Source organism: Colletotrichum jinshuiense, chromosome 9, assembly GCF_051148585.1.
Source record: "Colletotrichum jinshuiense chromosome 9, complete sequence".
NCBI lineage: Eukaryota > Fungi > Ascomycota > Sordariomycetes > Glomerellales > Glomerellaceae > Colletotrichum > Colletotrichum jinshuiense.
The window spans coordinates 3,956,013-3,968,258 of NC_139316.1; the positions used below are offsets into that span (position 1 = coordinate 3,956,013).

The window sequence follows — 12,246 nt, forward strand, 5'->3', positions numbered from 1 at the left end:
GTGTGACACACACACCCAGCTGAGGCTGACCAGGCCAGTATGGGTGGTGCTGGTTGAGGCACTGTACCTGAGAAGCAAGGAAATGAAGAAAACAGTAAAAATAAAAATAAAAAAAGGACGTTCGAGTCAGGGAACATGGTGGTTCACGTTCGTCGTGTCAACGGTGTGCACGCCTCGTATCGGCAGCGGTGGCGGCGGCGCGACTCTGCGGTTCCGCTTTCCGATGCGCCGCCTGAATCCGACAAGAACGGATCGTTCGGTCTCCCGGGTCAACCTTCGAGCTAACAAGTTACTGGCTCCGGATGCACGCTGGCGAGTCCGTCGTCAGTGGGCACATGCATGCCAGAGGCGACGAATACGAAGGAGCCAGAAGAAGCTGAAGATGAAGAAGAAGGAAAGGAAAAGTCTAAAGCATGGACGACCTGCTTAGCGCTGGCGAGCATCGTCATCGGGCAGTGCCCAGGAACGCGCTGAAGACCAAGGCAAGACAAGGCAAGGCAAGACGAGACAATGACAGACGCAAAGACAGGCAGACATGAAGACATACATCGGACCGTTTTGCGCAGGGTTGATTCCTTGATGCATGTGGCCCCCCGAGCGGACGGACAGTCGGGCGGCGGATGGATGATTGGCAGCCAGCGACTGGGCCGTGTGCCAGCCAGTGGCCCTCGCTCCCTCTGGTGGACTGAAGGGGGTACTTGCTAGGTGGCTGTGAGGTCTGATCTGGTCTGGAGGGGGGAGAGAGAGGGAAAAAAGAGAGATCTGGACCGCGGACTGGGTACATTGGACAGACAGACGTGCGTGGTGCTCCTGGCTGGCACTGTCGCCCGTTGTGGTTCTTTGTTTATGGTTACATTACCATTGAGTGTGGTTCGCTGGAGATTTGGCCGGCGAAAGGGGAACCAGAATGGATGGCCGGACGGGGTGGAGCAGAAGATGAGCGCCGGATGTTGATTGTAATAACGATTGATTGCAAGGAGCAGTGAAATGAGTTTTTATTTCTCGCGGCTTGTGTACCTCTTCCAAGATCTTGGACTGGACTGGGCACAGAAAGGCGGACAGCCATAGGAGGGAGGGGGATGAATGAGTTGCGCTCGGCGGCGGCTGGGCAAAGCGACCAAAGGGGCCAAAATAAATTTGACTTTTCTTGGTGATACAGGCTTGGGTCGACGGCGGGAGGTGAGGGTTTTTTTATTCTGTAATGTCTTGAGGCGCAGAGGCGGGACGACAAGAAACGCCAATGCTGTGGGAGAGGCAATTGATCTCTTGGCAGACCAATTCATTTTCGATCTGGCATCTGGCTCGGGAGGGGGGAAGGGCCGCTTACACTAACTAGCTAGCTAGACTACTGTTTGATGCTGGTCGTGATAGTTGCAGCCGCGGTGCCACGGTGCCTTGGCAAGGAAGGGCAGCAGTACCATGTCGAACGGGGACCGACGGGGGGGGAGGACACGAGGGGGGCAGCGACGGGGGGGTGAGAAGGAGGAGGATCTGAGAAGGCGAAGGGCCGGCGTCCGCAAGTCCCGGTCTGGGAAAATCAGCCGCTCCTCCAGGCCGAAGCTTACCTCGAGTGGGTTGTGGAGATTGCCCCTATTTCTCGCCAATTCACCGACCGACAGCCTCTTGGTTTTGGTGGACGGGCAGCGGTGGAGCAGGAGGCTACAGTGCGAGGAGATGATGGAGGGTCAGTCTGTCTCCGTATTGTTTGTATGTATGATGCGTGGGTGCGTGCTATGTATAGTGTAGATGCTCTATACGCTGTCGTACGTATGTATTAGTGAGTTGAGTGTCTGGATGTGTTTGTGGGTGCTGTATGTGCTGTATGTGTTGTATGTATTGTATGTGCTGCAGATGGCGGGTCGAGGCAAGATGACGATGTGCCGATGGCAGATTTGGCAATGCAACATAACTAAAGGTAGTGCACTATGTGTGCAACGCGGATACTTGGTTTTATGCAACTACCGGACGTCATTGACGTGGTGCACACTGTGCCAGATCTCTCACAACCTTGAAACGAGATGAACCAGGCCCGGGCGGCTCCCAGGGTTGTGCCGGGACACACAGGGTACGTACCCTCGTGTGGCATGCGCCAGTGGCAGAGAACCAGAGAGAGAGACAGACTGAGAGAGAGAAAGCGAGAGAGGCTTCTTTTCTTACCTAAGGCATTGACTTGTTCATTCGGTTGTCGTCCAGCTGGCAGCCACCGTGCCACCGCCGGTACCTCGCGATTCAATAGTGCGGCGCAGTGGCCTCGGGTACCGTCGCATCTCTCGTCTCGTCTCGTCTCGTCTGGTGTCGGTGCCCCGTCCCCCGGTCTCCCTTTTTTCGCTTCTGCATCGTATTGTCTGTTCTTCGTCTTCATCTTCATCTTCTTCTTCATCTTCATCTTGCGGGCTTCTCCCAATGCGGAAAGCTGGGGCAGGATGAGGTTAGGCTAAGCATGCTGCGCCTCGCTTGTGCGCCGGCTGTCTTGTCAATCAAATGTATGCCAATGTGTGCCAATGTCTGCTAATGCGCCGCTGTCTGCCAATGGGCGGCGCGGCCGCAGGTGTCGTTCCCACTGGCTGGTACCGAGCAACGACCTCACCACCATTACGGGACAAGGGGCCCTACGACCAACGACCAGCAGAATTTCGTAGTGCACACAATACCAGGACACGAATGCTAATGTAGTAGAGTACACGGCAAATGGTAGGTGCACTACTGCCAGACTTATGCAAGCAGTGCAATGCAATGTAAGCAGGTAGTCTACGGATAAGCAGAGAGGCAAGCACGTCCACCGGTGAGAGGAAGTGTACTACGAGCAAGTACTCCGTAGTGACGGCCATTTGGAACAAAAAGGAGGTACGGATGGATAGCAAGGCAAGGTATGAACCAAGGAGAATGAATGATTGAATGAGCGAGAGAGAGAGAGAAAGAGCGGGGCGCCGCAAGGGAAGCAGGGAAGTGGCATGAGTGGCATGAGTGGCATGAGAGGCAAGAGGAGGCACGAGAGGGCAGCAGCTGCTCTGTATCCGTAGTGTACGCTACTGATCAAGGTACCGTACTATGTAAAGAAGCTTGCCAGTAAGGATAAACCGACCAGGGCAGCCCCTTCCCCTCCCCCCCCCTCCAACACCCCTTGCCCCATGCATGCCCCATGCCGCCCCATGCCCATGCCCATGCCCCTGGCTCTTTCCCTGGCGACCAAGGTTGCCTCAACCCGCCGTTAATTCCACGTCGAGCTGGTCTAGCCTGCTTCACCAGTCGATCCCATTTGCAAAGTCACTCGCTCCAGCCAGGATCCACCAGGCGCTGGCCCGCCATTCCGGGGGCTTGTTTCTGCTTTTCTACTACCTGCTCCCCTCTCGTCGCAGATGCTTGCTTCTCGACTTCCTCCTTTTCTCTCCGTGTTTCCTCTAACCCGTCCACTCCCTCACTTGCTATCCGCAATCGTTTCTTCTTTTAGGGGATCCCGAGAAAAAATAGACATTGTTCGCCTCTGAATGTGTCGTTGTTTCTAAACCCGTCTTCTTTTAATCCGACATCAACGTCGATTTCGCACTCTCGTTTGCATAACCCGTTACATCTACAATTTTCTTTTTTTCCCCCAACCAGGTTCGCTTTTGGAGATTTATTCGTCAACGCAAGAAAAGACAGTCAAAGACATTGGAACAATATCGGAGTCTAAGCCAACAACGCCGACAACAAATCTCGACGACATCCCGATCGCTCTACGTTGCGAACACACCCTTCCCCAAAACATCCAACAAACCACCACATTTTCACAATGGGCAAGCTTTCCGCCGCTGTCTCGGCAGCTCTGCTGCTCGCCAGCAACGCCGCTGCCCTCGACCCCATCGTCATGAAGGTACGCGCCAACCTCATTCCGCTGTCCCCAATGGCGCTTCGGCCGCCCCTCTCCCCGTCCACAGCCCGCTAACACTCCTTCCCAGGGTACCAAGTTCTTCTACGAGAACGGCACCCAGTTCTACATGAAGGGTATTGCCTACCAGCAGGACACCGCCGCCGCCGGTGGTGAGTCCAAGACGGGCGACTACAACGACCCCCTCGCCGACGAGACCGCCTGCAAGCGCGACGTCCCCATCCTCGTCAAGGCCGGCACCAACACCATCCGTACCTACGCCATTGACCCCACCAAGAACCACGACGCCTGCATGAAGCTCCTCAGCGACAACGGCATCTACGTCGTCTCCGATCTCGGCGAGCCCAAGCTGTCCATCAACCGTGACAACGCCCAGTGGAACACGGCCCTCCTGGACCGCTACATTGGCGTCATTGACGCCCTCGCCAAGTACGACAACACCATCGGCTTCTTCGCCGGTAACGAGGTCTCCAACAACAAGACCAACACCGAGGCCTCCGCCTTCGTCAAGGCCGCCGTCCGTGACTCCAAGAAGCACATCAAGGACAAGGGCTACCGCTGGATGGGTGTCGGCTACGCCGCCAACGACGACGCCGATATCCGCACCAACTCGGCCCACTACTTCAACTGCGGTGACCAGGACTCCGCCATTGACTTCTGGGGCTACAACATCTACTCGTGGTGCGGTGAGAACACCCTCGCTGGCGCCGGTTACACCACCCAGATCGACTTCTTCAAGAACTACTCCGTCCCCGTCTTCTTCGCCGAGTACGGCTGCAACATCCCCGACGGTGCCGATGGCCGTATCTTCGAGGAGACCACTGCTCTGTACGAGAAGGAGATGACCGACGTCTTCTCCGGCGGTATCGTCTACATGTACCACCAGGAGGCCAACGACTACGGTACGTCTGCCACTTCTGCTTTTTCCCCCTGACGTGCTCCTGACTAATGTGATTCCCAGGTCTCGTTGAGATCAAGAACGGTGTCGCCACCCCCATGGACAACTACAAGAAGCTCGCCAGCCGTGTCCTTTCCGCCACCCCCTCCGCCGTCCAGATGGACTCCTACCAGCCCACCAACTCGGCTGCTACCTGCCCCGGCGTCGCTGCCAACTGGGAGGTCCACGGTGACTCCCTCCCCCCCACCCCCGACAAGTCTCTCTGCGAGTGCATGGTCAACAGCCTTTCTTGCACTCCCAAGTCTGGCCTGAAGGCCAGCGCCATCGGCGAGATCTTCGGCTTCATCTGCGGCGCCGACCCCGCCTCCTGCAACGGCATCAACACCAACACCACCACCGGTGTCTACGGCGCCTACAGCATGTGCACTGACGAGGAGAAGCTCGCCTTCGTTATGGACTCTTACTACAAGGCCCAGAAGTCCGCCAGCACCGCTTGCGACCACGACGGCCAGGCCCAGGTTGTCTCCCCCTCCAGCGACAGCTCCTGCAGCAGCGCCCTCGCCTCCGCCAGCGCCGCCAACAGCGCTGCCGCCACCGCCACTGCCCCCGTTTCCAGCACCAACTCTGCCAGCGCTAGCGCCTCCGGCAACGCTGCTGCCGGCAACCCCTTCCAGCCCATCTTCAACTTCGGTGGCTTCGCCGTCGGCGCCTACCTGGTCGCCGCCGGTGCCGTTGGTGCCGCCATGGTTGCCTTGTAAGCGACGCCCGTCGTCCGACGATGAATCGAGGAGGAAAATTGGAGGGGCCCGAGAAGCGGGCGATATACTTTATGCGAGCGTGTAGGATATCCAAGCAGACACCACCACCCCACGGTGCCATGTTTAATATAGTCACGGCTCCACAGGTTTTACTATTGGCATGAGGCTCTTTTGTGTGTTTTGTCACCATTACATGGCGTTGGGTCCTCACCGGCAGCAGCTATTCTGCTTCATGACTCTGACCGAAGAAAGGTCACATTGTTTTCTAGTTGTCTTTTATTGCTTCGTTGAATAGAAGTTCTTTTTTATGTTCATAATGCTGTCCACAGTGTTTCGGAGTGAATGTGTGTTTTTGTTGTCTTGGCGAGTAGTATTTTTCGCCTGCCTTCAATCTCGCCCTTGAGCTTGGCAACCTGGGCGCCATTCTCTTTCGCTCCTTGCCCAGCGCTTGGCTTGGCCGTTTTGGATACCTACCAAGTCTGTGTTGCGGCCCCCTTTTCTTTTTGGCAAACAAATCGTCCCGGCGGTGAAGGCACGAAGTACGGCGGCCAAGCGGGGGGGAAGGGGGGCTGGCTTGATGGCAGTGCAGTTCTTCATTCCCTTGCACACGCACATCTTCTTCCATACTTGGTGTAGATCAAGTTCGTATCGGCGGCCGTAGCCCCGACGCCGTAGCAGAGTCATGGTTTCGACGATCGCGCCTGACCCTCGCGCCCGCCAAACTTTGCAACAGTGGCGCAGTCACTCCCAGCCAAGACTGCGAGTCCCAGTCTCGGATTGCGTCTTTTTTTTTTCTCTATATTGCTGACAACTTTTTCTGCCTCGAGAATGGCTTGTGTCGTGAGACTCGCAGACGGTCCTATATTGAAGGATCTCATACCATTGCAAAGAGGGCCGTCGCGGTTCCGATAGCGACACGGCATCTTTCTGGCGGAAGATTTCTATAAGACGGTGCTGACCGGACGTTTGATTGGATCCACCATGTTCAGGATGCTGGGATTTGCATACCTCGACCAGTAGTTTGCTGTCCATCAGGAACACTTCACCAGGGACACTCGGCCATTCAAAGTAGACTGGATCTGGCTAAACACCTTGTCGTCCTGTACGTCGGTATTGAATGAGGTGGCAACGTAGGGTCGTGTTGTTGGAAAGAGGTTGTGGTTGTTAGTAGGAGAGATGGTTTGTATAACGGGTTAACCTGAGCATGTCGGTGGCATGGAGGGCATTGGAGACTTAGGAGGGTGAATTCCCTGGAACACAAGCCTGGTGTAATTGCTCTCGATTATCCAAAGTCTAAGATGCTTGTGGTTGCGGCTGATATCCCCGTCTGATGTAATATGCAACATCAGTCTTAGCCACCTTCCCGCAACAGATTGTGGCCTGCATTACTGGGACGGCCGAGTTTTCTACTGGCGGTGGTCTCCCAGTCTGTCGTGTCTTTGGTGTCGTATGAGACGTCTGATACCTTGCGTGTCGCCCGGTGTGGCCCCTCCCATGATGGCTCGAACTTCGACTCGGCTTTCCCACTTTTTTGTTTTTGTTTTTCGTATACCACATCCCCGAAGTTAAGTGTCCGTCCCACTTCCAGCTTGTGATTCACTGCTCTAGCACGCCGGGTGCATACATCCCTAATGTCTTCTCTCTACTCTTCGCCATCATCGATACGGTCGGCGGGAGCGTGCAACAGACCTATCCCTCCAGGACGTCCGTCCTGGTCGGTGATAAAGATATCTTCTGCGCCCGCGTCTCCCAGGTTGTCCACGCCATCCGATCGTGCCAGAGACCCCAAGTGTCATCCACAGCACCCAGGAGGACTACGTTGCTCGATCCGATGGGCATGGTGGCGATGGGTTTCATGGACGAGATAGATCCACTCGCAGAGGACGGGTCTATTTGTGTGTCTTGGTGGGCAAGGTATTTTCTTGGGAAGCATTTGTTTCGGTGCTATGCTGGCCTTCTTGGGCTCCCACCGGATATCACTTACTGCAGTAGCGGCTCATACTTCAGGCGGGACGGGATGACACACACGGGCAAGCGTTCTCTTTTGTGTCTTTTGTGTCGCTGTCGCCGTCCTGCTTTCTTTCCCCCTCTGCCTTGCCCTGGTGATTTCCAATTCCTTGTATTCCGGCAGCGGAAGGTTGGTGGGTGGATGGGAAAGGGGGGACGGGATGGGTGCCCATGGTTTTTGACAGGGCAGCAGCGACGAGGACGTCGAGAGAGGGCACACTAGGGACTTGTAGTGTGTTGGGAGTTTCTTCGATCTTGCTTCGCCGCGATTATTCTGTCTTCTACGCAGGGGAGGTGATCAGGCGTGCTTTTATTTTATCCTATTTATATTCCCACTCCCGGGATCAACTCCGGACGGGGTTGTGCCCTTGCTAGCGTGATTGTGTGTGGTACATGGAGTTTGGCGCGCCCATGTCGAATCAGACACCGGATTATGTGTACCACAGACACGTACTAGACTAGGAGTCAAGACTCTTGGAGCTTGGAAACTTCCAATACATTTGCACCGCAATGAGACGATGACCCAGGGTGGAGGTTGGCCGTGGTGTTTTGGCCCGGTTGGGAGAAGGGGTCGGGGCCGTCGTCCGCAGACACACTTTACACTTGTACTCGGCGATGTAGGTAACCCACCTCATACTGACTCCCGGCTCTTGTGCCAAGCTCGAGAGAGAGAGGCGTCGTGCCGATGGTCTTCCTGTGAAACGGCTCTTGGTCTCTCTTTGGGGAGAAGCCTCGAGGCAGCGGGACATCAAACACCACCTGGTTGTTCTGTCTGCATAAAATCGTCCGCGTCGGCGTAATGGTGATGTGCACGTCGTTTGATGCCGTGGCCAAGCTGTGTGTGGTAGGGGTTTGTCAACTGCCCGTGTCTCTGTCCGGGCCTTGTTGTAGTATACTGTTTGGAGGCAAGGGGGGAGACGAGATGGGAAAGGCTTACGACGATGGGGACGGTCAAGATTTCAGAGAGCGACGGCAATTTGGATTGCCACCGTGGACCAGGTTGATGGGAGGTCATGGCCTATCCATTCTTGCCGGACAGGAGTCCAAGAACTCGACTTGGAGGAAGACCCCGACCATTGTCTACGTCGCTACGAGGCGTCTCGTTATCATCCACCAAAAGCTGGCTGGCTGAGCACCTCACCCGGCAAGTATCGATTATCCCCGTTTGCGAAACGGCAGAGCGGTGAAACTCCGAAATGGCGGAAGCCTAGTCTTTTCGAATCTCGTGGAGGTCTCGGATGAGTCGCGGACTCGTGGGTTCGAAACCCGCAGCGTACGGACGTAGCTGGCGCGGCTGATGCCTCGTTGGACCCGGGGTTTGGTTCCGGCACGCGATGGTTCCTATTGAAACAGAGACGGGAACGGTCAGAACAACCCTTGGTGTCTTGGAATTGCGATAAGACGTCAGACAACGGCATCGTCGTCCCACTGCCCCTTCCGTCCCGTTTCATTGAACGTGGGATTCGGATAGACTTTGTTTCGTCCGAACTTGTGCCGCAGATCGAGGATGGAATGAACACACATGTGCATGGTCCGAAGATCGGGCTGCCGCCCACCTGCACGTCAATATCGTTGCTCTTCTTAAACAGAGTCAGTCTTACTGCTGATTTTACCACCGTGCACTTCATATTGGTCGACGCGTTAGTTAGCCGCTGCCAGTCATGATTCTTGGTAGATATCCCTTCAACGAGGCTGGGAGGACCAAGTTTGGGAGCAAATCGATTTGAGCAAGCAAGCCACCCGAATGCTAAAGATGCAACCTTCTACGACAGATTCTTCGGCCAACATGGTGCCTGGCTAAGAGTCGTGGCTGCTGGGAAAAAGAAAACGCCATAGCTGGTAACTGGGGAGAGATCCGCATGCAAGACCTACTTTAACGAATTACAGTACCATCGCGGAGGCAGATCCTCACTACTGCAATGCACAGGGACACCCACCCGGGCCAATTGTACGGCCTCGATAGATTAACAACACTGTGCTGTCGAAGAAAAAGAAGAAAAGGTCCAATATCAACCGGCGGCCCTCGAGACCCTCAAAAAGAGCTGAAAGGGACGGCCTCCGAAACAACCGAGGATCTCAAATCGCTCTGCGGCCTCTGGTTCGCCGGTTGCCAACATTCACGGTACGTAGTTGCACGGCGGTGATCCTCCCTCGGTTCTCAGCATCTCGTTGCCTCTCCTCCCCTGCTCGGTTTGGCGAGCAGTCGTGCGGCGCAGGATATGCAGCCCTATTTTTCGGGCTCCTCGCAAGAATACCCTATTCATCTGCATGGCACAGCAGGCAGGCAGGCGGCGCGCCCTCCTGGACATGCAGAGAGACCTGGGCATGCAGAGAGGCCGGAGTGCGTTCCGGTGACGTGAAGGATTGGGCGATGGGGGCTGGGCGCTTGCTGTACGCTTTGGGCTTGGTTTGCGAATCTGCCGTGGTTCGTCCAAGATGGACGGGGTGTGCGGGAGGGTGACACGAGGAAGGCCGCAACCCCTCGGACGGCCAAGAAACCGGCGGCGTGGGCACGGCGGCGGACAAAAGAACAGGTCACACACTTTGCTATTGGAACTTGTGTCGTTGAAATTAGCTTCAGGTCTCGTTCAATCGGTCGCGGACAGACTGATCGTCGGCCAATGGAACGCTGTAGAGCGGACGAGGTTGCCGAGGTTCGATGAGGGGAAGGGGGGTTGGAAGGATGACTTGGGGGGAACAAGAGCGCAAAGTTTACTGGTCTCTAATTAGTTTGGGATCTATCATGGTTGGTCGTGGAGGGTGGTGTGTGTGCATCCTCCCGGCGAAGGACGAGTTGGAGGGTGCGTGATCTGTACATGATGCGCGGCGGTGCCAATGGTTTGCTCTTCTGTTGACGGTAAGACAATAATAGGCATGCAGGGCGGATTAAAGATGGTGGCATCAACCGCCTGGACCTCAAGGGTCCGTCCCTCGCCTCCCCATCCCTCCCAACGACGATGCAAGGGAGGGTGAAGATGATTGTCTGAACCGTGGTCACGGTAGTGGAATTGCACGTTGTTGGGATGATTTACGCTAGGACCAGAAGGGCCCATGAGACAAGGTCCAACGAAATGACCGCCGCACCGGGAACAGGGCCATCTCAGCTCGCCGCCAATGTGATTGGCAATGCCGCCCGACGCATTCGACGACCGTCGACGAAGAATCGAGCTCATTTTGGGGTGCAGAGAGTGTGACACGGCTCTGCCAAGATCGATGGGGGCATCTTGGCACAAGCGGAAGGCCGCGTTGGTGGTTCAAGGCCGACGAGCCTGCGTTTAATGAGGCATGAGGTCTCGAAGCCATGCGAGCCGGCTCCCCCCCCCCCCCCCCCTGGGGGCGACATGATTCACTAAGCGCGGAAGCGAAAGACAATGTGAAGGTTTGACAGGCGTGTATACTAGTCTCGGACGCCGTGGCAAAGTTCCAGTTGCGCTTCCGTGCCGACTGTTGGCCGCCGAGCGAAGCCACTCGTTCCGTCAGCCGTTCCTATCATTCCAGTCACGTCCAGTCGCCGGGGAGAAAGTAAGGTAATCCGTCGAGAGAATGGCGGGTGTCATTTGCTCCGAAATGCCATGCCTGATTGACATGAGATGGAGCATCTATCCCCACAAGGTTATGTCACTCCTGCGAGATGCCTACTCCGTGGGTGTGTCATCGGGTGCGAAGTACGGGGCGGATCATTCCCTTGTCATGCTTCCAACACCCTGTCTTCTTCTCGTCTGCCCCGTCGATCCTCTTCTTCCCTCCTCCCTCCTCCCCACCCCCCTTCTCCGTATTTGCTGTCGTTGCTTCTGCTTCTGCTGCCCCCCGGGGCCGCGTATCAAGGTCATGAAAGGCATTCAAAGTCCCAAGAGTGTCTAGTACGTTCTCGGGTCTCATCGCGTGGGCTTGCATACCTAGTGTCAGCTTCGCGTCTAGAACCGAAACAGGCAATCCGCCGGCAGACTGTCCAATCGCATGTCTGCCAAGCCGCTCTGGCGCAGAGTACCGAGTCTACCAGCCGGGCCATGACAGTTCATTCGAACTATAGCATAGTATGTCAATTTGCTTGACTGGTGACTGGCCACACGTCCCCCTCGTCTCCCCTTTCCCCGGCTTATTTCGCGCCCAAAATTGGTTCTTGCTAGGCCCCGTCCTAAGGCGGTTTTTTTCTCCTCACCACCCACACGGGACACGGGGAGGCTCCAGCACCTCCACACACCCATCGCGCGCTACCCCGCAGCCAGAGGCCGGGACGAACCCACTTTCGTACCCCGGATTTGACGCTGGGTCTGGTTTTCTGCTTGGTTGGGGTTGGGAGAGAGACAGAGCGGGACAGAACGAGGGAGAGAGTGAGAGACCGAGAGAGGAGAAGAACGCGGGAAATTACCACCACTTCGTATCTGGCAACGCGGGCGTCGCTGTCTCTGTCTCTGCCGGTCGCGTGAATGCCCGCGTCCATGTCTCTGACGCCTAGAGGAAGACGATGATGCTGCATGTCCACCCCCCATTCTTGTTGCGGCCACGCCCTCACCGTCGAGTCGAGGCATGGTTTTCCCTGGTGTTGCTTGCCGCCACCCTCGGTATCTTCCTGCCTTTCTTTGAGTTTGATTGGCCCCCCCGCAGTAGAGGAGGGCAGCATTGGAGGTGGTACCCTCCCATTCGGAGGCGGGGATGTCTGCTTGTCGTACTATTCCGTATGTGCGTTTTGTTTTTTCTGGGGAACTGGGGAAAGTAGG

The 12,246-nt window shown here is 56.1% G+C and overlaps 1 protein-coding gene across 1 annotated transcript; it reads left to right on the forward strand.

Annotated features, from left to right (window-relative positions):
- Positions 1–3,769: 3,769 nt before the first annotated feature.
- EsH8_IX_001037 (1,3-beta-glucanosyltransferase GAS1) lies at positions 3,770–5,521 on the forward strand (the record flags this gene model as incomplete). Its single annotated transcript, XM_083267373.1, has 3 exons — positions 3,770–3,850; positions 3,936–4,767; positions 4,827–5,521. The coding sequence occupies 3 exons, from the start codon at positions 3,770–3,772 to the stop codon at positions 5,519–5,521; spliced, it is 1,608 nt and encodes a 535-aa protein (XP_083130938.1).
- Between the last annotated feature and the right edge of the window lie 6,725 nt (positions 5,522–12,246).